This window comes from Sceloporus occidentalis, unplaced genomic scaffold (assembly GCF_023333645.1).
Source record: "Sceloporus occidentalis isolate IW3139 unplaced genomic scaffold, rSceOcc1.0.p SCAF_5, whole genome shotgun sequence".
Taxonomy (NCBI): domain Eukaryota; kingdom Metazoa; phylum Chordata; class Lepidosauria; order Squamata; family Phrynosomatidae; genus Sceloporus; species Sceloporus occidentalis.
In genome coordinates this window covers 60,434,971-60,460,504 of record NW_028316985.1, presented here as the reverse complement: position 1 = coordinate 60,460,504, position 25,534 = coordinate 60,434,971, and the positions used below count along the sequence as shown (strand labels likewise).

Below are 25,534 nucleotides of genomic sequence, written 5' to 3'. Positions count from 1 at the left end.
CATGGAGAGAGGAATGCATGCAGGGACTCAAACAGGAAGGCAAACTCTCCCTCACTCTATCCCTTACCTCAGCAGCTATTAGCTCTGGCTGCGAGGGAAGGCTGACAGATAACAGATCACTCTCTCTCTCTCTCTCTCTCTCTCTCTCTCTCTCACTCACACACACACACACACGAGGGAGCTTGTGGGGACTCAAACATGGAAGGAAGGGTGGGCACTTCTTTAGGAACTTTACCATATTGCCCCCTATATAAGTCGACCCATGATTTTGAAGTCCATTTGGGGCATAAATTTCTTGACTTATAATCAAGTATATACAGTATTGCTAATAGCCACCATAGACATTCATAGTAATTTAAATCCAACCGCAGCTCCCATTAAAATAAAATAAAAACATGTACTTCTGTTATAGATCTGAATTCTGACTAATTTCACAGAAAATTGTTTTCAATAAGGATGACCAAATTAAGAATATAAATTCTAATGTTTTAATACAGGTCCATTAAAATTAATCCACAGGTGCAGGCACAGAAACTGTTAGGGGTAAATTTCCAGCCAAGCACATTATTGTTTCCCTCCCCTGGCTATGAGGTCTGAATTAGGACCTGTGTACCAGTTACAACTAAATGGAAGATAAGACTACTCTGCTTTGGTATTAATAAGCTTTCTGTGAAGAACTACTCCTTTTTATCTATTTTCAGCTACAGGGGATAATTTGGGTGTACTGGTCCATGCACTAGTAAACTTTCAGACAGTACATAGTTATAGTACTATAATACCCACTACAGTTCAATTCTATAGAGGCCTAGAATCTGCTTTAGAGAGGCTTTTTTTAGAATTTTCAACCAGAGGGCTCAAGGCTCTCACCAAACTACAGTACAAACCCCACAGGATATTCCCATGACAGTTAAGGTGGAATATTAATACTATTACTGTGTAGTGTGAAAGGCCCCTACATTACTGCAATGAGTTATGCATGGAGCTAACTCCTAAGATGGTCTGGAAATGTGGTGTAGGATGACTGCAAGACTCTTAATTCTGGGTATTATGAACATATAAATTCAGACTTCTTTTTCGCTTGTTCCTCATCTGTTTCTAGGACAAACAATGAAGCACTATTTTTACCTACAAATGTCTGCATGGCTAAGAGACTTGGTATCTGAAGAACAACCTCTTCCATTTGTGTTAATCTAACCCCACATACCATGAAAACAGACTCTTTCTCAAAAAGTTGCTTTTAGCTGAAGTTCAGAGAACATCCGTGAGGAAGATGACCTTTGGGGATGTGTTCACCTGGTTATGAATCATTGCCCCTACAGAAGCTTCCTTCATATTTTCCCCAATGTCTCTCAAGTTAGGCAAAGACTTTCTGCTCTCCAAAGATTTTGACATCATCTTTAATATTTTGACATTATTTAATTATTGATATTACAGCCAAATTTCCTGAAGGCTCCAGATCCTATCTGATCTTACAAGGTCAGCATGATCAGGCCTGGCTGGTATTTGGACAGGAGATCACCAAGAAATACAAGGTGCTGTAGGCTACAGTTCAGGGGAAAGTAATGACAAATCACCTCTGAGTGAATATTCCTTACCTAAGATAACTATTAAATTAATGGGATCATGCTAAGTCAACAGGTGACTTGATGGCACATATGCATAAACAATGATTGGGCTTTAAAGTTTGCTTTCTGTTTTACTGAAGCTGGGACTAGATCTCTCTTGTCAGGTTATTCTAATCCTGGAATATTTGGCGGGTTTTTAGGTCTATGTGTTTATTGTATTTTACAGAGGATACTTTGAATTGTTCCAAATGGTTGCACTATATAGCAAACACCAAACCATAAACAAACAATACATCTCCACAGATCAAGTATATGCAGGCCTATGAATGGGATGATACAATTTTTTCTCTTTCTGCATACATCCCTTGTGTGAGTACTCCAAAACACATGGGAAAGCTATATTCTGGGTACATATTCTCTCTGATGGACTAAGACACAGGTTTGCTACTGGAGATGAAATTTGTAGCAAAGAAGCCATTCCCCACTGATATTTTAAAATCACAATTGTCTGTTTTTTAATAAAGCAGTGAATAATATCTTTGGAATGTATGCTAATTATTCTGCTCTGAAGAATAAATCAGTGTTCATGAATTCCTAAATATGGAAGGCAGCTATACCACAAATATCTATTCATACTTTACAAATATTTCAGTTCCACTCTCTTCAAATATTATTACTAGTTAATACACTATCTTGTACTATCTGTAGGTCAAACACAAATTAATTTGCCTTCAAACTGCATACTATGTATCTATCTGGATCACAAAATTCTCAACATAGAGCATGTGATATGTGGTGATGCATACAATTCACTTAGTAGTGAAGATAATCTCAAGCACACAAAATAAAATGCTAAATAATCTCAAACTTGAGTAAGGCCCTATCTTCAAAGAGGGATGCTGGACTGTTTGAGAATTTGAGCCGGGGTGGATGCTGAAAATCAATTAGACCTTTCCTTTGTATTTCTCAATACTTGGATCTTTTGAAAGATTGGAAGCCATTTATGGACTTTTTGAGCAGTAAGAAATCTAACAATGCATTTATTTGTGGTAGTAGTAATTTTAGTAGGATTATTTGGTTGCTTAGTTGTAACTATAACCATAGAATAATATATATTTTATTTCTTCTGCTTTTTCTTTCATTACAGTATAAACTGGGGGAATCAGAGACCTTTTGTGTTTTAGCTGGTTAGTTAGTATTTTAGTTAGTTGCACCAGCCTGGATACGTGCTAGGATTGTCCGAGGGCGGTGCCACTGCACACCCCACAACCCTAGCACGACATGGCGGCGTGATAATGGTGGCGACCTGTATACACGGGCACCGCCATTATGATATCACAGCCACACTGCAGCCAAATGGCATGGCGCAGGTGTGACGTCCCCGCGATGCTGCAGGGCTCTTGGTGCACCCTTTCAGCGTCACGAGAAGGAACTCTGAAACGGAGCTCCTTTTTGCTGCACGCATCGCTGGTGCAGCATTTACATGGCCGCGCCAGCAATGAGGAAGAAAAAGGGGCTGAGCGGTCCCTTTCTCCTCTTCCCCGCAGCTGTCGGGGTGTCCTTGGGACATGCAGCCCCAAAGACACCCATTTCCAGGCCACAGGGAAGCGGCGTTTTGCTGCTTCCCCGAGGCTTGGAGAAGCGGCGGATTTGGACTTCTGGGGCTGCCGCTGCGGATGCCCAGGCACCAATCCGGAGGGGAAAGGGGTGGGTGCAGGCCGCCTCAAAGGGACGGTCTGTATCCCGCCAATATACATGTATTTTGCTTTGTCTGCTCTTTTTCATTTTCTCCTCTTATTTATATTTCCATTTCTTTCTGAATGGTTATCATTTTGGTTATGAATTGGTTTGTGTTAAAAAAAAAATAATAAATATAAAAAATTTTAAAAGAGAAAAAGAAACAATATAAGAAATGTACAAATATGATCTATATGCAAGTCACATAAAAATAATAATAATAATAATAATATGTTTTATTTATAGACCGCTATTCCGCAATGATCATAGCGGTGTACAGTAAAAATCATAATGCAATACAAAATACAAGGTGACAAAGGAGGGAGAAGTCTCGTCCTTCAGGCAGTCCCTGATGTTGCTGGGTCTGCCTGATGACTCCCTCTGAGGCCAAGATGACAGTTGAGGAGGGAGGGGCCTCTTCCTTCAGGCAGTCCCTGATGTTGCTGGGTCTGCCTGATCTCTCCCTCTGAGGCCAAGATGACAGTTGAGGAGGGAGGGGCCTCTTCCTTCAGGCAGTCCCTGATGTTGCTGGGTCTGCCTGATCTCTCCCTTTGAGGCCAAGATGACAGTTGAGGAGGGAGGGGCCTCTTCCTTCAGGCAGTCCCTGATGTTGCTGGGTCTGCCTGATCTCTCCCTCTGAGGCCAAGATGACAGTTGAGGAGGGAGGGGCCTCTTCCTTCAAGCAGTCCCTGATGTTGCTGGGTCTGCCTGATCTCTCCCTCTGAGGCCAAGATGACAGTTGAGGAGGGAGGGGCCTCTTCCTTCAGGCAGTCCCTTATGTTGCTGGGTCTGCCTGATGACTCCCTCTGAGGCCAAGATGACAGTTGAGGAGGAAGGGGCCTCTTCCTTCAGGCAGTCCCTGATGTTGCTGGGTCTGCCTGATGACTCCCTCTGAGGCCAAGATGACAGTTGAGGAGGGAGGGGCCTCTTCCTTCAGGCAGTCCCTTATGTTGCTGGGTCTGCCTGATGACTCCCTCTGAGGCCAAGATGACAGTTGAGGAGGAAGGGGCCTCTTCCTTCAGGCAGTCCCTGATGTTGCTGGGTCTGCCTGATGACTCCCTCTGAGGCCAAGATGACAGTTGAGGAGGGAGGGGCCTCTTCCTTCAGGCAGTCCCTGATGTTGCTGGGTCTGCCTGATGACTCCCTCTGAGGCCAAGATGACAGTTGAGGAGGAAGGGAAGTAATCAGAAGATACTTGGAATCAAAACTAATCCTCATAGGAAAAAAAACAAAAAGATGAGATGAAGAAGGAGTGGGGGAGGGAAAGCACTTTTTATGAACACTCACTAGAGTTGTCTTCTCCCCAATATTTATTTTTAAGAGGCCTCACCCAAAGAGCACTGCCCTGAAACCAGTCACAAATCACAAAAGGCCCATTTTGTTCAAAGTCTACAGCAGCAGCAGATTCTGCCCTTCTTACCCGTATCTGAACATCCGCATATCAATTGAAAATTCAAAAGAATCAACTTATTATGGTAGCCCAGATCTGAGCATGGTGTTGTGTGTTTTTTTTAATAGTGCGGGAATAATTAGCTTGAAGAATGCAGAGGAACAGTCACCAATTACACACTCAACTGGCACCTGATCCCTATCCTGCATTTTCCTTTGGCTCATCCCAAAGTTAGGCCCATGCTGTGCTGACCTAGAGGTGGCTTTCATGTCAAAGCAGCCATAATAAATTGCTTCTATTTCTAATTCCAGTCATTCCCCACAGAGGTCAGAAGGTGAACAGTATACACTTGTAACCCAGGTTGAGTTCTGCAGAGAATAATCAAGAAACCTTCTGAGGCCATTCAGAGACTCTGCGTGAAAGTACTTGAAAGTACAATGGTAACAAAGACACTTCTCAAGGATCCCAGCTGTGCAGCATAACAGTTAGGTCTTTTTCAGGAGGCACTTTAAAAAGATTTTTTTAAATAAAATAATACATGTAATAACAAAAATAACAGTGGCTGCAGAAGCATACAAGCCAAAGGCATACAAACTAGCAGCATATAACCAATGGTTTATATTTGGTCATCTGAATAATCTTACACAAGCTCACACATTCAAGATTATAGGCTTTTTAAAAAAAGCTTAGGTCTTTCTAAGCATTTGATTTATATTTTGGTATGAACAGAAACAACAGACAGCACTGTGGAAAGGTGTCAGGTGTACTTCCTAAAGTGAAAAAGGGGGAAATATTTAGCAAAATATTCTTACCTAGAATATTCTCTTCTTTGCTTGCAGCATATTTCGGTTATTTATTTCCTGATTACTCTGGGATCTGAGGATTTGTTTAAGATTTAGCCATGGGATGTATGTATGTGCTGATTGGAAGGTCGGAGGAGTGTCATGATGCCATGCGCTGTGTGGAGCGGTGTGCCGCGTCATGGCACCCTGGGACAGGGACGTAGCCGGGGAGGGAGGGTTCTTGGGGTCCAGACCCCCCCCCTTCCATTAGAAAAATGAATGGTGCATGCTGCTGCGCGGCTGCACCCAAGCCCCCAATATAATGGTGGCACTTAGTCTGGACCCCCCCCTTCCTAAAATCCTGGCTACGTCCCTGCCTGGGGGCAGAGTCAGGGCGTGCATCATCTGAATGCAACACCCTGACTCCATGCCCAGGCCAGCCTTTCAGGCCGGTCTGTATAAGACATGAGTCCTTTATGCTTAAGTTTGAGTAAGAAAAAAGCCCAGGTGTTGTTATTACTTTTTTTTTTAAAGTAAGGTTTGGTTTTCCTCTGATTATATGGAACATTCAACTCCAAGGCCACATGTTAGTCACAGCTAGTGGTGTTTCCCTGTGAACCCCAAAGGGAACAGTGATTGGCCGGTTACAAACTGGCATTTGGGACGTCCGGAGGACGTCCCATTTTAAAAAAGGGGCGTCTCTTCTAGACGCCCCTGGGCCTAATACGGACTCCGTCCGTACAAGATGGCGCCGGCCCTTCTACATGGCCGGCGCCATCTTTGCGTATCGGACGCTGAGCGTCTGTACGCGTCGCATCCTTTGTGACGTAGCGAGTGCGCCCCTGGCGCCTCGCTACGTCGCAAACGCGACTCCAAAAGAAGCTCCATTTTGGAGCTTCTTTTTCAGTCTGCATGGGAGCCGCGCCGTGTGGAGGCTCCGGCTCCCCCGCGGACTAACCAGCGGCGGCAGCAGACCGCCGCAAAGCGGCGGTTTGTATCCCGCCCCAGATATTATATATTTGGAGTGGACAATATCTTCTTTGGAGGATCTGTGAGAATGGTAACTTGTTCTTTGAAGATGAGCTTTCACAAGTACATTTGAAATTTTATTCAAAGAATTCTACAGTATTCTGCCGCTGCCACTATTTAAGTCTTTTTTTTTTTTTTTTTGCTTCCTTGCTTTTTTTTACACTAGGCCATCTGCCTTTTCTTTTTCTTTTAATTCTTTCCCCCACCCTGCCTAATCTATAGGAAAGCCACACCAATATCAAATGTCACTTAGTTCTGAGTTAAATAGGGCAGAGCAGACACAGCGGCTGCACCAGCTGACTTAGCTGACCTAGGCCCAGAGTAAAAACAACAGGCTAATAAGTCACCAGATGTAAGCAACTGAGTACTGATCACTTTCATTAACCCAACAGCTCCCAACATTTGCAGACAATCTTTTTAACCTATTAGGCTCCTTGGTACTAACAGACATAATAACATTTGAATGTGGATTTTCATTGGTGAAAAAGCTGTAATTTGAATGTGACACAACACTTGTACTGAATGTGGGTTTTCAATGGGGAAAAATATAATTTAAATGTGGCTGTAAATGCTCAGAAATGCAATCCCAAACCACTACAGTTCTAAGAACATTCAAGTCACATCTGATTTGCATTATTTTTCACCAGTGAAAAATCTGCATTCAACTTAATATTATTATACCTGTCATTATTGAGGAACCTAACAGGTCAAAACAATGCAGTAGGTAGTAGTCAATATTTTAACCTACATTAGGATGCTTATACTGCAAACTACTTTGACATTTTCCATTCCACCTACCACCTCAAAAAGGTATGAAACAAAGGAAGTTATTGTTATCATCAGCTGGCATCATATTGGTGAGGTTTATGGTATAAATTGAACTTACACTATCGTAAACTGCATCTTTGGTCATTCTGGAGGTCACAAACCTGTTCTGACTGCACAACAACCATTCTGCAGCTAGCTTTATAATGTGGAAGCCCCCACAAAGCAGGATTTCTGTGTTACTGAAGAGTGGAGGCAGAATCAGAGAAGGCACCATCTTCTTTCCTTTAGCAGTTACTGCATAGCAGTAACATAATTCTCAGGACCTCCTCAACCAAGGCCAACCCAGTTAGTGACCAGTGAAAAGCCAAGGATCAAACCATAAGTATCTGTCTGTGTGTGAGGGCCTGCACCTTCACTGCATGAGAGTAAAGCCTATCAATTAAATTGATTATAGTCTGTATAAACACACAGAGAATCAGATTGTGAGCAAAGTCTACCAAACACTTATTAAAAATGCAGATTATCATTACACAAATTTTATCTTGCAGGTATTATATATACACTTGCTGCACAAACCTCTTCAAATTTACACAGAAGTAAATCTCACAGTGTTCCACAGGGCTTACTCCTAAGTAAGTGTGCCTAAAATCACAGTTTTAATAGCACTCTTGGATGATCAGCATTACTGTATATAATTGACTATAAGTCAAGAAATTTATGCCCCCAAAATCTTGGGTGGACTTATATAAGGGTCAATACATCAGTAGTGCTTAGAAGGGTCCTAAAGCAAGCATGCCTGATGCCCCAATCTCCATTGAACACCAATTCCTTCCCCCCTCCAGTGCGTTTTGCAAGCCGTTGCTTCCTATTGGAAAACTCCCCATTAAAAGCACTTGCGTCTCTCTCTGCTCCATTTTGCAAGCCTGGCTTCCTATGGAAATAACTCCCCATTTAAATCCACTTACTTCTCTCTTGCTCCGTTTTGCAAGACTTGGCTTCCCATGGACAAACCTCTCCATTTAAATCCACTTGCTTCTCTCTCTAAGGTCCCTTTTGCAAGACCTTGCTTCCTATCAAAAAACCTCTCATTTAAAACCATCTCTCCAATCCATTTTGCAAGACCTTGCTTCCTATAGAAACAACTCTCCATTTAAATCCACTTGCTTCCTTTCTCAATCCAATGTTAAAACCTCTCCTCCAGCACCTGGAAATCAGTTGGGAGATCTCCAAAGAAGGAGAAAGAGGGACGGAAGGGGTATTTCCCCCTTTCTATCCTTCCTTATAACCCCCTAGACCTATCCACCCAGGATTTTGACCTTGAAACCTTTCCTCGACTTATACATGAGGTCGACTTGTACACAAGTAAATACGATATTAATAACCTAATCATAGCAACTTGTTAACAAAGGAAAATAGGTGTATGACAACTGGATTATAGATAATCCAGCATGAGCTCCACTCTGTGTGGGGCTGCCTTTGGCAAAAACACTGGCAAAGTCAACACCAGTGCTTAACAACATAGGTCAACAGATATGGAAAACAAAGCAGTGGCCAACTGTTTGGAAATGATCAACATACATTCCCATCCACAAAAAGGAGATGCAAAAGACTGCAGCAACTATAAAACCATAGTTCTAATCTTTCATGCAAGCAAAATTATGCTCAAACTTCTGCAACGTAAACTCCAACTATACATGGAGAGAGAAACCCCAGATGTTCAAGTGAGGTTCAGGAAAGGAAGAGACACTAGGGACCATATTACAAACATACGATGGCTAATGGAGCGCACCAAGGAGTTCCAAAAGAAAATCAGCATGTGTTTTATAGACTGTAGCTTTAGACTACATTGACTGCATAGATCACTAAAGGCTATGGAATGTCCTTGAAGACATAGGACTGCCAATACATCTGATAATCCTGATGAGAAATCTGTACTAAGAACAAGAGCAGAAAACAGAGAAACAGAATGGTTCCCAACTGGCATAGGGGTCAGGCAAGACTGCATCCTTTCCCCCTATCTGTTCAACTTGTATGCAGATCATATTCTATAAAAAGCAGGCTTGGACACAAGAGAAGGAGAGAAAACGGGAGGAAGGAATATCAACAAGCTAAAGTATACAGACAACATAATATTACTAGCAGAAAGCATCACAAACCCAGAGCAACTACTAGGGAAGATCAAGGAAGAAAATGCAAAGGCAGGCTGGTTGTTGAACATAAAGAAAAGAAAAAATAATGACCACATTACACAATTTACACAAATTCAACCTAGACAATAAGGAAATAGAAATAGTAAAAGAGTTCTCATACCTAGGATCAAACATTGATCAGAGCTGGACTGCAATCAAGATATCATAAGAAGACTAAGAATGGGGAGAGCAGCTATGAAAGAACTAGAAAAGTTCCTAAAATGTAAAGATATTCAGCTGAGCACAAAAGTTAGAATCCTTAATGCCTACAGACCTTCTCAAAACATAGGCGGGTTATAGACCGCCCATTTGGGGCGGTCTGGACCCGCCCCTTTCCCCGGAGTATCGGGGCTTCAGTGGTTACACCGGCAGCCGCTGAGGCCCTGATCCGCCGCTTTTCAGGCTGCAGGGAAGCAGCAAAACGCCGCTTCCCCGCAGCCTGAAAAGGGGTGTCCTTGGGGCTTCAAGCCCCAAGGACACCCCGCGACGGCAGGGAGGGGGAGAAAGGGGCCGCTTGGCCCCTTTCTCCCTTGCTTCGCTGGGCGCAGCCGTCTGAAGGCTGCACCCAGCGAAGCAAAGTGGCGCCGCGGACCAGGAAGGAGCTCCGAAACGGAGCTCCTTTCTGGTCCGCGGAAAGGGCGCCCTAGGCGCCCTGCCGCGGATTGAGGACGTCACATCCGCGCCGCCCCGTCTAGAGGCGGCGCGGCCGTGATGTCCTCACGGCGGCGGCCGTATGAAAGGGCCGCCGCCGTTTAGTGCGTGACGAGCACGCACTAGGGTTAGGGCGGTGCAGAAGCACCGCCCTTTTGTAACCCTAGTGCATGCTCGTCACGCACTAAAGTGCCGGTGTGTAACCGGCCATACTTCCAGAAATACAAGAAGTAAAAAATTGACAAAGTGTATTTATATGAGGCAAGAGTTCACACTTCTAAGCTGTACTACATTGTGCATGTACAAGTTCCTCACAAAAACCAAGTATTTCCCTGCAGGTCTTATTTTAAGGTGTCACTTTAATTATCAGCTCTGCTTCACTTATAAGGACACCTTCCACACCATGAGCACAGAAACAATATGTAAATATTAGATAGATACACAAAATTTTAAAAAATGAAATTCAACTTACAGAGACAGGAAAGTAATGTTTGCTGAAACGAGACCCAGGTTTGGTATGGTTTCGAATTCATTATTGTTCAGTTTTCTGTCAACAATATAAAGAAAGTCAGATGACACAGAAACAAGCAATGATTTGGATCTTTTTGATTTCTCCTTAGCCATTTTGCTCTATCATAATAATATCGTCATTGTGTTTTTCAAGGTTTGTTTTTTTAACTTATGGCATCCCCTAAGATAAATCAATCATGAGATTTTCTTGGCAAGGTTTATTCAGAGGTTATACCATTGCCTTCTTCTATAGCTGAGAGTATAACTTGCCCAAGGTCACCCAGTGAGTTTCCATAGCTGAGCAAGGATTTGAACCTGGTCTCCAGAACTGTAGTCTAATGTTCAAACCACATCATCACACTGGCTCTCCTTAATAATGCAGCACATTACAAAAAGAAGTCTTAATCTTAAAATCAATAACAACAACAACAAAAACAGGGTTTAATCTATATCCCTTTCACCATGTGTGTGTTCTTGTGACAAAGTAAGCCAGGAATTGGCAGGAACCCTGGCTTATGATAACAAGTAGCATGGTGGTCTGTGCTGCCTAGTGCTCCATGGCTTGTTTATCATGCCAATCAACAGGAGGCATAATACACTGTTCTAGGCTTGTTTGTGGATTTCATCTCTGGTTTGCTGAGAGAGAAACACTCCAGTCTTGTTGACATGCCCAAGTTTGTTTGCTGTTTTATGCTCATTTCCTATTTTTGATGACCCTAAGGAACAGATTTGTCCTATGCAAGATTTGTTCAGAGGAGGTCTGCCTTTGCCATCCTGAAGCTGAAAGTGTGTAACTGGCCCAAAGTCACCCCATGTGTGTCCCTGACTGAGCAAGGATTCAAACCCTGGTCTCCAAAGTTGTAGTCCAATGCTCAAAGCACTAAACCATGATGGCTGTAATAAAGAAACCTCATACCACAGCTTTAGTTTGTTTAATCACTCCTGCTGCAAATGGGGACTCTGCTCCTTACATGTGATAAGGTAGGGTTCCCACTGTCCTCTGGCTAATTTTGTCATGCAATTTGCTTTGCATAAAAAGTCACAATTCTGGAGAACACTACTTTATCATAAACAACCACCACACTAATGAATGAAACCTATTTGTCCCTACTTTGGTCCAAAGAAGCCAGGATTACTAAAGAAGCTAGGAATGCTTTTCTTTAGCCTAAACTGGGACTCCTGGCTTCTAGCTCAAATCATGTCAAATATCATTAATAAAAAACAAACAAACCTGGTTTGTGATTCTAGCTCATCAAGAGAGTAACAAGTCAGCATTCCCAGTTTAGGTGATATATCTTCCTGGATAGCTATGTGACTATTCTAGCAGGGAGAAACAAACAGACTGCATGTACCAGCATGTAGCTCATTCACTATAAACCCTTATTCTTCAGCATTCCAGGGTATCACTATGTACAAACACAGCCGCTGAGATTTTACAGTCATATAAAATTATAAATACCACTGTTCTTAAAATAAACAAATTTAAAGAAGACATGTTATAATGCAGACAGAGAAAGTAAAAACTTGGAAACAATACATCTACTTACATTTCTTTCAAACTGTGAAGGTGACTCAGAGAACTTGGCTTGATTGAAGAAAGTCTGTTGTGGCTTAGATCTCTAAATGTTAAAATATATATATGTAAACAAGTGTCATTTTATTTCAATACCAGCATATTAATAAATAAACAAATAAGTTGTAGCTGTAGATTAAATAACACAGGCCTGTGATGAAAAGATGTTTCAATATTGTAGCTGTTTTAAATGTATTTTCGGTTGCTGAATTCAAAAAACCCAATATAAATATCACATTACACACAGGTTATTTCACAAATTTGGTATTTTTTATCAATTCAGTTGTTCCTCAGCTTTGATTAAATGAGGACGCTGATGTTCCAGTGTGATTTCTTTTAGTGTTTTTAGATGCATTTTTGTGATTCATCTCTGAATTAACATGTTTTGAAAGTCTGTTAGAAGACTTTGGGGGGAAACAGATGGGCAGGAAGGAGCAGCTTGAAGCTGCACCTTCCAAAGACAGATTGGGGCCATGTCAACCACAGGCTGCAGCCAATTTCCAGGTGGCTTCAGAGCACCTCCTTTTTCAGTCAGGGAAAAGCTGGTTTTGCCAGCCCTGCTACAGGCCCATGGCAGCTTCATGACGCTCCAGCGGCATGCAGAGTGTAAATGTTGCACTGCTGGAGTGTCATGAAGCTGCCCACATCTGGACAGCAGCCAATTTCTGGGTGGCTTCAGAGCAGTTTTGTGAGGTCTGGCGTTTAAACGCCATGCTCTGAAGCCGCCCGGATGGTGGCTTAAAAGGGCCATCTGTCCAGGTACTTTAACCCCTTTCTTACTCTTTCCAGGATAATTCTTTGCAGGATCATTTCATTCAGTCAAATATTACAACATAGTACGTAATGTCAAAATAAATTGTGAAAAAACTGTGCATGATGAAACAAATCTGAGGTCATTTTTGAATTTAGAACACCAAACCTCTATAAAACCAGAATACATTCTTTAAAAAGTTTTAACATCTCTCAGTTTTTCAGGTCTGTGCAATTAATAGAATTCATCACATGCACTTTGGGCCCATACAGATAGGCCAAAATAAATCTGCTTCAGGTCACTTTGCTGTTTAAATCATGCATGCATCCTAAGAGGCCAGAAGCTATGCCAAAGCTGTGACCCAGTCCTTAGGACTGCAGTGTGGCTCTGGCGTGGCTTCTGGCCTTTTAGAACGCGTGCATCATTTAAACAGCATACCTCCAAAGTGACCCGAAGCAGCTTTATTTTGGCCTGTCTATATGGGCCCTTTGATTCTGTTACCCCCAACACAGTTACCACTTATTGATACCTGTTTGATACCTGCTTCCCCAATAGAATACATAACATCTTTTTGTCTACTTCATCTAATGAATGCAGAGTTGAGAAACACAAGGCTTCCAGGTATTACAGGACTGTAAGTTCCAACAACATGAGCCAGCATAATCAATAGTAAGGGAAGATAGACAGAGTAGCCCAACCAAGTCTGGAGGACCACATATTTACCATTCTTGACCCAATGTATTATATGAAATTTACCATTCTTGATCAATATCTGTTGCATGAAAGCTGGATAGGAACTAGAATCATAGAATCATAGAATCGTAGAGTTGGAAGAGACCACTAGGGCCATCCAGTCCAACCCCCTGCCATGCAGGAAATCCAAATCAAAGCATCCCTGACAGATGGCCATCCAGCCTCTGTTTAAAGACCTCCAAGGAAGGAGACTCTATCACCCTCCGAGGGAGGGCATTCCACTGTTGAACAGCCCTTACTGTCAGGAAGTTCCTCCTAATGTTCAGGTGGAATCTCTTTTCCTGTAGCTTGCATCCATTGTTCCGGGTCCTGTTCTCTGGAGCAGCAGAAAACAAGCTTGCTCCCTCTTCAACATGACATCCAAGTTTTGGTTGACATAACTAGTTTTATGTTTGCTTTAACTGGTTTAATAAAACATCTTATTTCTAAGACTAACACAGGAATAACTGTACAGCCCTTATACAGAATATGAATCAAACCGCTTTTCCCACCTTGAAAGTCTAGGGGCCCAAAGCTTGTTGTTACAGTCTAATGACATCTGGCAAATCTGCCATAAAGCTGTTGCTCAATTTATGGTTTTCATCTGGTAAGCCTAAATTTGCAAAGTCTAGCTGTACTGATGGCTGGGTGGCTTTCTTGCATTCACGTGTCTCTGCACCATTAATTCTCACACATAAAATTTTTAACGTGAACCATATGCAAGTACAAAAAAGCACCACTAAAAACCAAAGTCTGAATAAATACTTCACCCTCAAGGCACCAACATATCACATTTAAATAAAACAACCTGATCTGCTGCAGATGTGTATCACTTGTAAGACAATAAGCCTCATTCTGCATGTGTGACTCCCTTGACAGACAGACGCACTGGGCCGCATCAGGACTTAAGAGTAGGCCATTACTACCAATGGGAAGCTGGTCCTAACTAAAGTTCTGTTGTTTCAAATGTATCTGCTCTAAGTTTGACTATGACACAATCAATCATGGGTTTCTACATTGTATCACCACATAACATAACTAAAAAATTGTAGTCCAAATAATTTTAAAAGATTGATAAGGTGATTTAAAATAAATTCACTGTAAAAAAAAAAAAAAGAGAGAGAATGACTTTATCCTGCCTCATACCCAACTCAATATTTGGCCTTGGTTCACAGAAGAACTATGTAAACACATAGCCAAAATGCTATGAAGTCATGTCTGTTAAAGTCTAATACATTATTCTTTATTCTGCATTAGACAAGTATCAGAGATCAGCAATTGTTTCAACAAAGAGCTTTTAAAACTTCACTCTTTCTTCATTTCACCTAAAAGTACAAAAATCTTTTAAAAGGGGAGGGGGCTCCCTTCAAAGATTTATTTAAAACATGCTTGCCTTAGGACCTACCAGACAGTAACAGACGTGAGTGGATTTGTTCTGCTGGAGTTATAACATGAGCGGGGAGGGGGTGGAATCTGGCAAAGCCTTTAAACTATAAAAATCCTGCAATTACAACCACTGCTGTGCATGATCACCAAACTGGAGCCAGACACTTTCACTCAGAGCTCAAACTCACCATCCATCTGGAGTCTATCAAGGCGATCATAAGCACAACTTGCATTATGTTTCAAACTAAATTTGTGTTTTCTAACACTGCTGCTGCTATCCAGATTTTTCCATGCACTACACTGCCTTAAAAAAAACATGCAAATAGCCCTCAAACCCCATCACTGGTTTTCGTAACTCTGATTCAGAACATTATGATTCCCGACTTTTATAACGTGCTTTTATTGCTCAGCAGCCCAAATCAAACAACTATTACCAGTTCTTTAATAGGTCTGCCATTTATATCTAATTTTAGTTTCTAGAAACATAAAGGAGGGAAGAATTGCTCATTTGGATGGACATTCCTACAAAAATAAAAAAATAAGAATGCAAGGAATGGGCTGAAAATTAAGATACATGTGATGCTTTCTGAAATCAGTTTTGAAAATGTTACTTGCGATACAATCAATTTTAAAATGCACACATTTGTCTTTTTAAAAGGACAAAATGAGGCGATAGGATTTCTTGTACTACTAAAAAATAATATGAACAAATCTCTCCTTATAATTTAGAAATAGGAGCTGGAACCACTGAAGTGGTGGAAACACATTTTCCACTCTCAATTGCCTCCTCCCTCTCGCCCTCCCTTCCTCCGCCCTCTTTTAAACCGCAGTACATGGAAAGAAAAATCTTTGCAGTGGTTTAAGCTCACTGGTAGCACTTTTGACATTATGAAACATTAAACTGCGATGGCTGGCTGGTTGGATGGACTTGGGCATTCTGAGTACAACTTTCGCCTTTAAAACTGCAGCACATTTTAAAAAGATCACCAACTGTTACAAATGCAAACAAGCAGCTTCAGAAATACCATGCTATTCTTATATGTCTGCACCCCCTCTGATCATACACAGAGGACTCCTTGCCTTCAAGGGCCTTCCTGCCGATGGAATGCCAAAAGAGACTTTTCCAAGATATAAAGTTTTGTTCAAAGAACTTCTATTGTGTCTCCCCTTTCAGAGTAGTAATCCCCAATGTGTGTTCCATAATGATTTCCAGAGCAACGCTAAACCTCCTAAAGATTTCCATACAAGAGGGGTAACCTGAGGTACTCCATCCATTGGGAGTCATATGGATGATTTCCCCCTCCAATTTAACAAAGCTATTTTGTTACTTTTTATTAAAGGTACTCCCCCTCACCTTTCCATCGCTCACTTCACTTTGGCAATAGTTTATTCATGGGTAAAGGGACAATGGGCATCAGGTCCAACCTGAAGGCCTCCAGTTTGACCAGTGTTTTTTTATCACCAGGAAGAAGTGGTGGGCCCTGAAAAAAAAGTCATTTTGGTGTTATGAAGAGCACATAAACCCGAAGGATCAGGGTTTGTTTTTTTATCTATACCAATGATATGTGCTACTTCACACCCACACAAGCCATAGACAATTCCATTTTATCTCTACTGATTTTAATACAAGGGACTTTTCTAAAAGAGAACATCTAGGATAGAAACTGGTAGGAAGATGTCACACATATCTCTACAAACAGGATCCTATGGTGGTTCTCTTCTTCAGCCCACCAAAGACTGTTGTTTGCCTTCATTTCCTAGTTATAGCAAACCCATCCCAGGGTTTTCTGAGGTGGAGGGTGTGTCACATGCCCAAGGTCACCCAATGGGATTCCATGACCGAGCAGGGATTTGAAGTCTTATTTCCAAAGTCATCGTCCAACACAGCAACAATTACAGCAGCTGGCTAATTTCATTAGGAAGCATCCTAATGAAGTATAACTCAGCAGCTGAAGAAACAACTCTGTGCACATTTTGTAAATATATATTGAGGGATTAACAACCCAATCTTATACAAATCCATTGAGAAGTAAAACTTTCTTGAATTCAATGGGCCTTATCCTTGAGTAAGTGTATATGGGACTCAGCCCAACTCAATGCATGTCACTTAGTACAATCGATAACATATTTCTTGGAAATGCCTAACACAAGTCCAGTTTTAAAATGCAAATCTAGCAACAGCTTCTTAATCAATCCCCATTGGACCTTTAGAGCTGCTAATTCAGCAGAAAGAAGGAAAGCTAAAAAACAAAGAGGCAGGCTATAGCTGTTTTAAGACACAGATCCAAAGTGACTCATAAATCAGCATGCTCAAATTTTAGTCTGGAAAATACTGAAGAACAGCTGTGAAAACTATCCCAACTTTTTCCCCCTCTGGCAATTCTGGTAAGGACTAGAAGGTTCAGAAAATGTAAATAATGAGATGTAATACAAACATTACCAAAAACCATCCTTAAGATTTCTCCCTCTGTCTCAGTGACAGCTTTAGCATTCCTAGACAAACCCTGGTAAAATAATCTAGAATTCCAAAGAGAATTGAAAAGGAGAGGAAACAAAGCCAAGATGTCTGGCAACAATTCAGATTTTTCTCTTCCTCTCTCATCCTGGCTGCTAAACTTTAAACCAAACAAAGCTAAGTTCTTAAAATGCAGTGTGTTTATTGGCGTTCCTAGCCTCCTAGCCTATACATGAAGCTGGACTGTCAAGGTGCTTGTTGATAAACCAGCACTAACATCCACTTCTTCTGAAGAGTCTTGGTTTTATTTATGTGAATACCTCTTCATTCAGAGTCTGTAATGAAGCAGTGGTAAAATTACGCTAACCATTTCCCACCACTGTTTGCTGTGCCAATCACAATTACAAGGGTAGCCACAACTCTTACAACGTGTGAAGATAATACACAAAGTCTTCCAAAGGCCAACTCAAAAATAGCAATTCAGCATTTTGAGTTACAGCTGTTGCTCCAACCAAGCAACCAGAATCATAGTTATTTCAATCAAGAACTTGAAATGTTCTTGAAAAAAAAGTTGAAAGAAAGACAACTGTTGAAATATTCCATCCAAATGTTTATTAATGAAAACTTTGGTTTGGTTGTCTAACTAGGACCACAAAGAATAGCAAGCCTATGAGAATTAATTAGCTCTTCTGCAGAATTACTTTAAATTCTGAATTCAGTTACCTGAGGTCAAATTGCATGAGTACAGGTAACACCTTATAAAAAGCTTATTAGATGTAATACATTATTCTATTATTATTCAGCCCAATCCTAAAACATGTCTGCGGAGAAGTCAAATGCACTGATTTCAATGAGGATGATTCCCAGATATTCAAAGGAATGTAGGTTTAGGATGAAAGAAAAAATAGTTTCACTGGAATGTACCGGATATCTTTTCTGACAAAATATATTCAAGGACTGAAAGCAAGAGGCTTGAGATGTCTTAAACACAGTAAATGCTTTTTGTTTTGTAACATATGAGCCTTCCAGTACATTCTTCAGCAAATATTTTAACAGCCTGACATTATTCAAATCTGAGAAATAGTCATCTATGCTGATAACAACAGCATGTCTTGTTTAGTTATGCCCTCTTAGCCATGGAGGGTTCCTTGTATAAGAACAACAGGAGGCAAAAGAAAAATGCCACATGTCTGCCTGCCCACTTTTTTAAAAAGGGGGGGGGGGGATGAAAAGCAAGTAATGAACAGGCACTTCTAAAGGCATTTGACTCAAACAAAGGAAACATATCACAAAATCGACCAGACCACATGGTTGGGTGACACCTACTAAGATGTAACCCTGTGAGTTTAAGAGCAAGTGACACAGCTGCCCAATGAGTGATCACAGCAGGGCTCCTTACAAAAGGCCAAGTGCTTATTTATACAAGTGGAGCCCATTTTTCACACTTCTCTTAGAGGAATGGGAATGCACATATGGACAATTTAAGTCTCCAGGGGAAATCCAATTAGAAAGTTTCCACTAGGCTAGCAACAACAACAACAACAAAAGGTCTGTTTGTTTTAGTGGGCACTAAATTAAGTGTCACGGAGGTATCTTGTTGTTATTGCTGTTGACCCAATAATTTATCTTAAAAGGACAACTTCAAAAAAAATCAGTTTAAATTCCAAATAAGGATTTTTATGAACTACTAACAGGATCTTCCATGTTTCTGCTGGTTTTCTCTATGGCTAAATTTTATTTTTACACTGTTTGGGAAACCTGTCTTGCCTATTTTTAGCACAATGCTATACATTTTTAAAGCAAGTTTCACTGAGTTCAGTGTGGTTCAATCTCAGATAGGTGGAATCCTATGCATGCCTAGTCATCAGTGTTGCCAATTTCCAGGGAATTCCCTGGAATCCGGGGAATTTAATAAATTTCTTTTGGGGAATTTTGACTGAATATTCCAGTAAATATTGGGGAACTCCAGGGATTTTGGATTTTGGTAAAACATTCCAGGGAATACCTTTGAGGCTTGTTGACAACACTGCTTTCAGTGGGATTTAGTCCTACACAAGTGAGTTTCTGGAGACTTAAATGCTTGCTTGGATGCTGGTTATACCAAGTTCATTTTTTTAAAAAAAAACTACATTTTTGAAAGCAATTTTTTAATAGGAAAATGGGCTGTTGTATTCATAAGAGCCAAACTAGCATATATTTTTCAAATGTGTAAATTTTCCCAAATAAAGCTTTATCTTCTCATTCTTACATTCTTCAAATAGAACATTTTAAGCTTTAATTGGTGCAGTTTTAGATTCTGTGTTTTATCTTCATTTTGTGAGTTGTCTTGAGAGCACAATTTTAGTAGAAATGCAAGAGTAAATGAATAAATAAAGCATTTATGGAGTCATTTGGTTCTTTTCATTTGCAATTTACATTTGTGTATGTGTCCTCAAGTCACCAGGACTTACATTTACCCAAGAGTAAATACCACAGATCTCTGTGGGACTTACCTCTGAGTGGACATACACAGAACTGAGCTGTAAATCATCCACAGGCTGACACCCATATGTTATGAATACAACAGCCCACTTTTCCTCAACAAGGAAGCATGACCTCCAGGGGAGGCAATTGAACAGAATTAGCCTCAAGTAATTGAAAGACTTCCTGTTTACTTTAAAGTTCTTATCTCTGCTGGCTTCTGAAATGCAATAGAATACTAATAAATTAACCCAGAAACGATTCAAATAGCATGACATTAATAACAATCCTACTATTCTAGAGTGTTTCAACTACTTCTTGACTTTAGAAAAACTGATCTTATAATGTTACCCTAAGGAGTCATTATAGATGGTAGATAGTAAAACTGCACATGAACTCATCTCACGCTTCTCTCTCTCCAGGGTGTTTTAGCAAGAGACTGAAACCCCAATCGCAAAGAACAGATGCCCGTTAAATTAAAATAATGGTTTTAATATGGTAATAAATAATCACATGCACAAAACAAGAGTCCTTGGCTTTTCTAAAACTACTCTCTCAGCATGCCGGAACTCTATTTGGCCCAACGTTGTTCCAAAACCATACAGGGCCAGACCTAAAGGGCTATCAGTGAGCACCCTTCTCAGAAACATACAAGTTTTAAAATGTCAGCTTTTCAAAGAAAAAGGTAAAATTTGGAAGTGAACAGCCTCTGCTCAAGAACCTGCACCACCTCACATGCTGGGCTTCAGTGCCTACCATCCACAAGCTGCATGGCCAATGATCACCATTAATGGGAATTGTAGTCCAACATCTGAAAGCCCACAGGTTCCTTGTCCCTGCTGTGAATCACATGCTCCACATTAATCTGACTGGCATGAAGCCAACAACCACATTTATTTTCTTGGATACCTAATTACTACAATGGCATTTCAACATAAAATATCTTTTACTACCTTTCTTCGCCTTCTGGGTTTCTTTCACCCTACAACCTCTTTGCAATCACATTAGCTGCCATGATTCCATTCTATGGGACACTGGGATATTTAATTTTAATTTCACAAGGCACATTTAGCTTTCTCTGCCAGAGAGTTTCACCAAACTACAAAATCCAGGCTTCTGTAGCCATGCTATCTGCAGCCCTGACAGATAGCAGTATTAAAAGTGCTGTCATTCCGAAGACCTTCCACACTATATAGTTATAGCACTCCGATTCCACTTTAAGTACAGTGGGGCATTCTTTGGCACTACAGTAGAGCTCCCTGGTCAAGAATGTTAAATATCTTCCATTAAACTACAATGCCCATGATTCCACAACATGGAACCATGGCAGCTAAAGTGGAATCATACTGCTATCATTGTTTAATTTGGAAACATACTATTTCTAAACACTAGTTCTGGATGACTTTTTAAAATGAAAGCCCTGCCCAACAGTTGTTCTGCATGCTAATCACTACACAGCATCTAAGCAAGATGATAAAGACACAGAAAATTTGAGCCTTTTCCCACATTACTGAACTCTTGAATGGCAGGCACACATTACATATGAATACCAGCATGGGTTATCATTGCACATAAGTGCAGTACCCATCTTCGAAAACCATGACTGGCTTCTCTGTGCATATACATGCCAAGATTTACAAACATGTAGTTGCATCATGCATGGAGATGTGTATACATGAGATAAAGCAGATTCCCACATAATCATCTGCATTTTGATTCATTAGGTGTGAAGACCCCTGCTTCAATTAGAAACAAAGTGGGAGAGGGGGAAAAAGGTCACTTTTTTCAAGAGCAGGTGCAGATGCACGATGTTCAATGGGACAGTGACCGATGCCCATTCTGGAGTGCACATAGGAAACCCACTAGTCTGCCCTCACCTTCATTAGATTTACATTCAGAGCCTCATTTTGTTGATTAAAAATGTCAAGACTTTCTCTGGAGACCGCCAGATACATACCCTCAGACATCTGCTGATGCCTCAATAACTCTGGAAGGTACGCCAGCCAGTAAGAATGGCCCTGGGAGGTATGCACTTCCATCAGATTGGAGGGCTCCCTTCCTCTTTTAGGCGGTGTTTCCTCTTCTCCATTGTCTTCCCCAAGTCAGAAAGAGACATTTGAAAGGTACAACCACCTCTCCAGAGCTTGACGTTTACTACTTTGGACTACAATGCCCAAAAGCTGCAGTTAGGACTACCAAATCCCTGATTTCCCCTGCCAGTATAGCCAGTTTCTAAGAAGTTGTGGCATTAAAAAAAAAGTAGGCGGGGGGGGGGGTGAAGTTCTGCTCTTTTCATTCACCTGTCCTTTTCCTGTCTGCATGGCAAGGGTGGCCAAATTGTGTGCCATTGGATGCTGTCAGATTACAACTACTACCAGGCTGAGCAAATGTGGCCAATGGTGAGGAATGCTAGGAACTGAAGTTTAACCATATCTGGAAGGCTGCACTTTCTCCATCACATCAGAAGAACAAGCCCACTAGAAATAAGTAAGTAGAGGTGGTAGACTGAGCAAGGGCTGCCTGTCTTGGCTACTTGCCTTGGCTTCTTTCCCAGACTCTTGGCTACTTGCCTTGGCTTCTTTCCCAGCTATAGTTGGTCCTTCTGTGAGGGACCCTCCTTGGCCCAGTGTTGGCTGGTGGCTTCCATCATCCCTTTCATACTACGCAATTATAGCACTACAGTTGTCATGCCAACATCCTATGGAATCCCGGGATTTGCAGTTTAGGGAATTTTCAACCAGAGAGCCCTAGTGCCTCTGAAAACTACAAATTCCAAGTTTCCATGGCAGTTGAAAGAGACGTACAATGCTGTGGTTGAGAGCTAGTGTGGTGTAGTAGTTTTAGTATGGAACCCAGTGGGTGATCTTGGGCAAGTGACAATCGCTGAGCCTTACAGAAAGGCAAAAGCAAAGGCCCTCTCAACAAATCTTGCCAAGAAAACTCCATGATAGGGTTGCTTTAGTCAGAAACAACTTGAAGGCACACAATGAAGTGCTATACTTCTCTAGCACAGAAGAGCTCATGTCACTCAGGGTTTTAATCTGACGTTGAAAGGAAGTATCTGAGGTGCTTCCAGGACATGTCCTACATTTCAACCTTCTGCCCAGGAGGAATTTCAAAATGTCCTCCATTTTGTGCATGACTGAGAAGTATTAATTGACATTTCTATTAGTAGCTTTTTGTGGGTTTTTCAGGCTATGCCAGCCACAGATGCTGGCAAAACTTCAGGAACAAACTCTTCTAGAACATGGCCACGTAGCCCGAAAAACCCACAAAAAACTATGGATGCCAGCTATGAAAGCCTTCGACTTCACATTTTTATTAGTGATTTTAATTTTTATGTTGCAGTGCTTTACATTGTTCTTGATTGCCTTACGTTTTGCAGTTATTGCATATGGCCACCCTGCCCAATATCCATCACTGCAAGCCCCAACCCTACCGGTTCATTTGCGCTCCCCTCCCTCCAAGCAGGCAAGAAAGTTTCTTGTCATCCCAATTCCACCCTGAAAGAGGGCAGGTGATGGTGATGGAATTGTGGTAGCTGAGACTGGGCTCACACTACTGAATTATAACACTATGCTTCCAGTTTAACTTTCCATTTATATGGAATCCTGGGATTTCTCTAAGGCAGTGGAGTGCTCTGGTTGCAAATGCTAAACATCTTCTGCCTAAAGTGCCAAACTCAGGATTTCACAGGAGGGAACCATGACAGTTCAAGTGGAATCATAGCACTATAACTCTGTACTGTGAATGAACCCCAGGCTGTTGGATCACTACTCTGTTCACTCACTCTCTGGTCTTGAATCCCAGTGACAACAGCCAAGCTCCACTGTCTCTTTCTCTCTGGGAGGGTGACACAGATTCAAAAGTCACACTGCAGAAATAATCCAAGTTTGAGACTGCTTTAACTGCCTGGCTCAATGCTAGGGAATTCTGGGACCTGTAGTTCTGTGAGACATGTAGCCTTCTCTGTCAGAGAGCTCTGGTGCCACAATGGAGTACAATTCTCAGGATTCCCTAGCACTTCCTTCAGCAGGAAAAGCAGTGCTGCCAGGAGACCCTGGTCTCAAAGGCTGGGGGGAATTTCCCATTGGGACTACAACTCCCAGAATCCCCCAGACAACCTGAAGGCTGGCAGGGGAATTCTGAGAGTTGTAGTCCCAATGAGACATTTCTTCAAGTCTCTGCACAAGGTCTTCATCAAGGAGATCCCATCCTCGAGAAGATTCCATCCTTATGGTTGGTTGGGGGATTCTGGGAGTAACAGTCCTAAAGGGAAATTTTCCTCCAACCCCTGCCTGAGGTCTTTATCTATGAAGATCCCATCCTTTTGGCTGGCTGGAGGATTCTGGGAGTTGTGGCCTCTGAGGGCAGATGACCAAGTGGAGGCTTCTGGGAGCTGTAGTCCTAGGGAGAAATTCCCCCAGTCTCTTCCAGAGGTCTCCAAGAAGACCCCATCCTTATGGCTGGCTGGGGGATTCTGGGAGCTGTAGTTCCAAAGGGATATCCCCCCAAGCCTCTGCCTGACTTCTTCATGAAGAAGACCCTATCCTTATCCCTGCTGGGGCATTCTGGGAGCTGTAGTCCAATCCCAAAGGGAAAACTTCCCCAGACACTGTTTGAGGCTGGTTGGGGGATTCTGGGAGCTGTAGTCCCAAAGCGAAATCTCCCTCAGTCTCTGCCTCAGGTCTTCATGAAGAATATACCATCCTTATGGCCGGCTGGGGGATTCTGGGGGTTGTAATCCCAAAGGGAAAACTTGCCCCAGACACTGTTTGAGGCTGGTTGGGGAATTCTGGGAGCTGTAGTCCCAAAGGGAAATCTCCCTCAGTCTCTGCCTGAAGCATTCACAAAGGAGCCCCTGTCTTTATGGCTGCCTGGGGGATTCTGGGAGCTGCAATCCCAAAGCGAAACCTCCAATGTCTCCCTCCAAGAAGACCCCCCTCTGGGGAACAGAACCGAGGGAAGAAATAACAACCCCCCAGGCAGCCCCTGGCCCTCCGCCGTAGAAACCCCTTGCTCCCTCTGGCGCCACGAGAGGCGTCCCAGCCAGGGCTCCCCTCCAACCCTGCTATCCCTTTGGGCTTCTGCTACTACTCACAGCTGCCCCGTCCATCCCGGGAGCGGTTCTGGGACTCGGCGGAGGCGGAGGCGGCTGCAGTCCAAAAGCTCCCCCAGGCAGCGGCAGGGCTCCGGGCAGCCCTTGGCCACCAAGGCCAGGCTGCAGCAGCAGCAGCAGAGGAGCCCCAGGAGGAGGGAGGCCATGGCCGGAGGAGGAAGGAGGGAGGGAGGGAGGAGGGCCTGCCTGCTCTCTCTCTCGGGGTCGCCCTCAGGCCCCAAGACCACGGCGACGGCGACGAGGAGGAGGAGGAGGAGGACGACGACGCCTCAGCACCAACTCCAGAGGCGCCGCCAAACTTTCCGCCGCCTCAGCCGCTCCTCCTCCTCCTCCTTCCCCTTCTCCTCCTCCTTCTCCCTCAGCCCGCCCCTGCCATGTGGGGACAACAAAAAAGTAGGGCTATGGAATTCTGGGAAGGGTCGACCCTACCCAGAATT

General features: G+C 42.4%; 1 protein-coding gene across 3 annotated transcripts in view; it reads right to left on the bottom strand.

The window, feature by feature from the left end:
- The window catches only part of LOC149312229 (leucine-rich repeats and immunoglobulin-like domains protein 3), a 71,036-nt gene extending 45,718 nt beyond the window's left edge, over window positions 1-25,318 (bottom strand). The window contains exons 1-4 of one of the 3 annotated variants that reach the window (XM_089524236.1): window positions 25,080-25,167; window positions 12,169-12,240; window positions 11,853-11,941; window positions 10,584-10,658 (exon numbers count right to left, since the gene is read on the bottom strand). In XM_089524236.1, coding sequence (XP_089380362.1) covers window positions 10,584-10,658; window positions 11,853-11,941; window positions 12,169-12,240; window positions 25,080-25,094 — 251 coding nt within the window. In that variant the 5' untranslated portion in view covers window positions 25,095-25,167. Of the gene's footprint in view, window positions 1-10,583; window positions 10,659-11,852; window positions 11,942-12,168; window positions 12,241-16,417; window positions 16,483-25,079 lie in introns of those variants that run through there. The other 2 variants (XM_089524235.1, XM_089524237.1) reach the window with 2 other exon arrangements.
- Window positions 25,319-25,534: the final 216 nt, after the last annotated feature.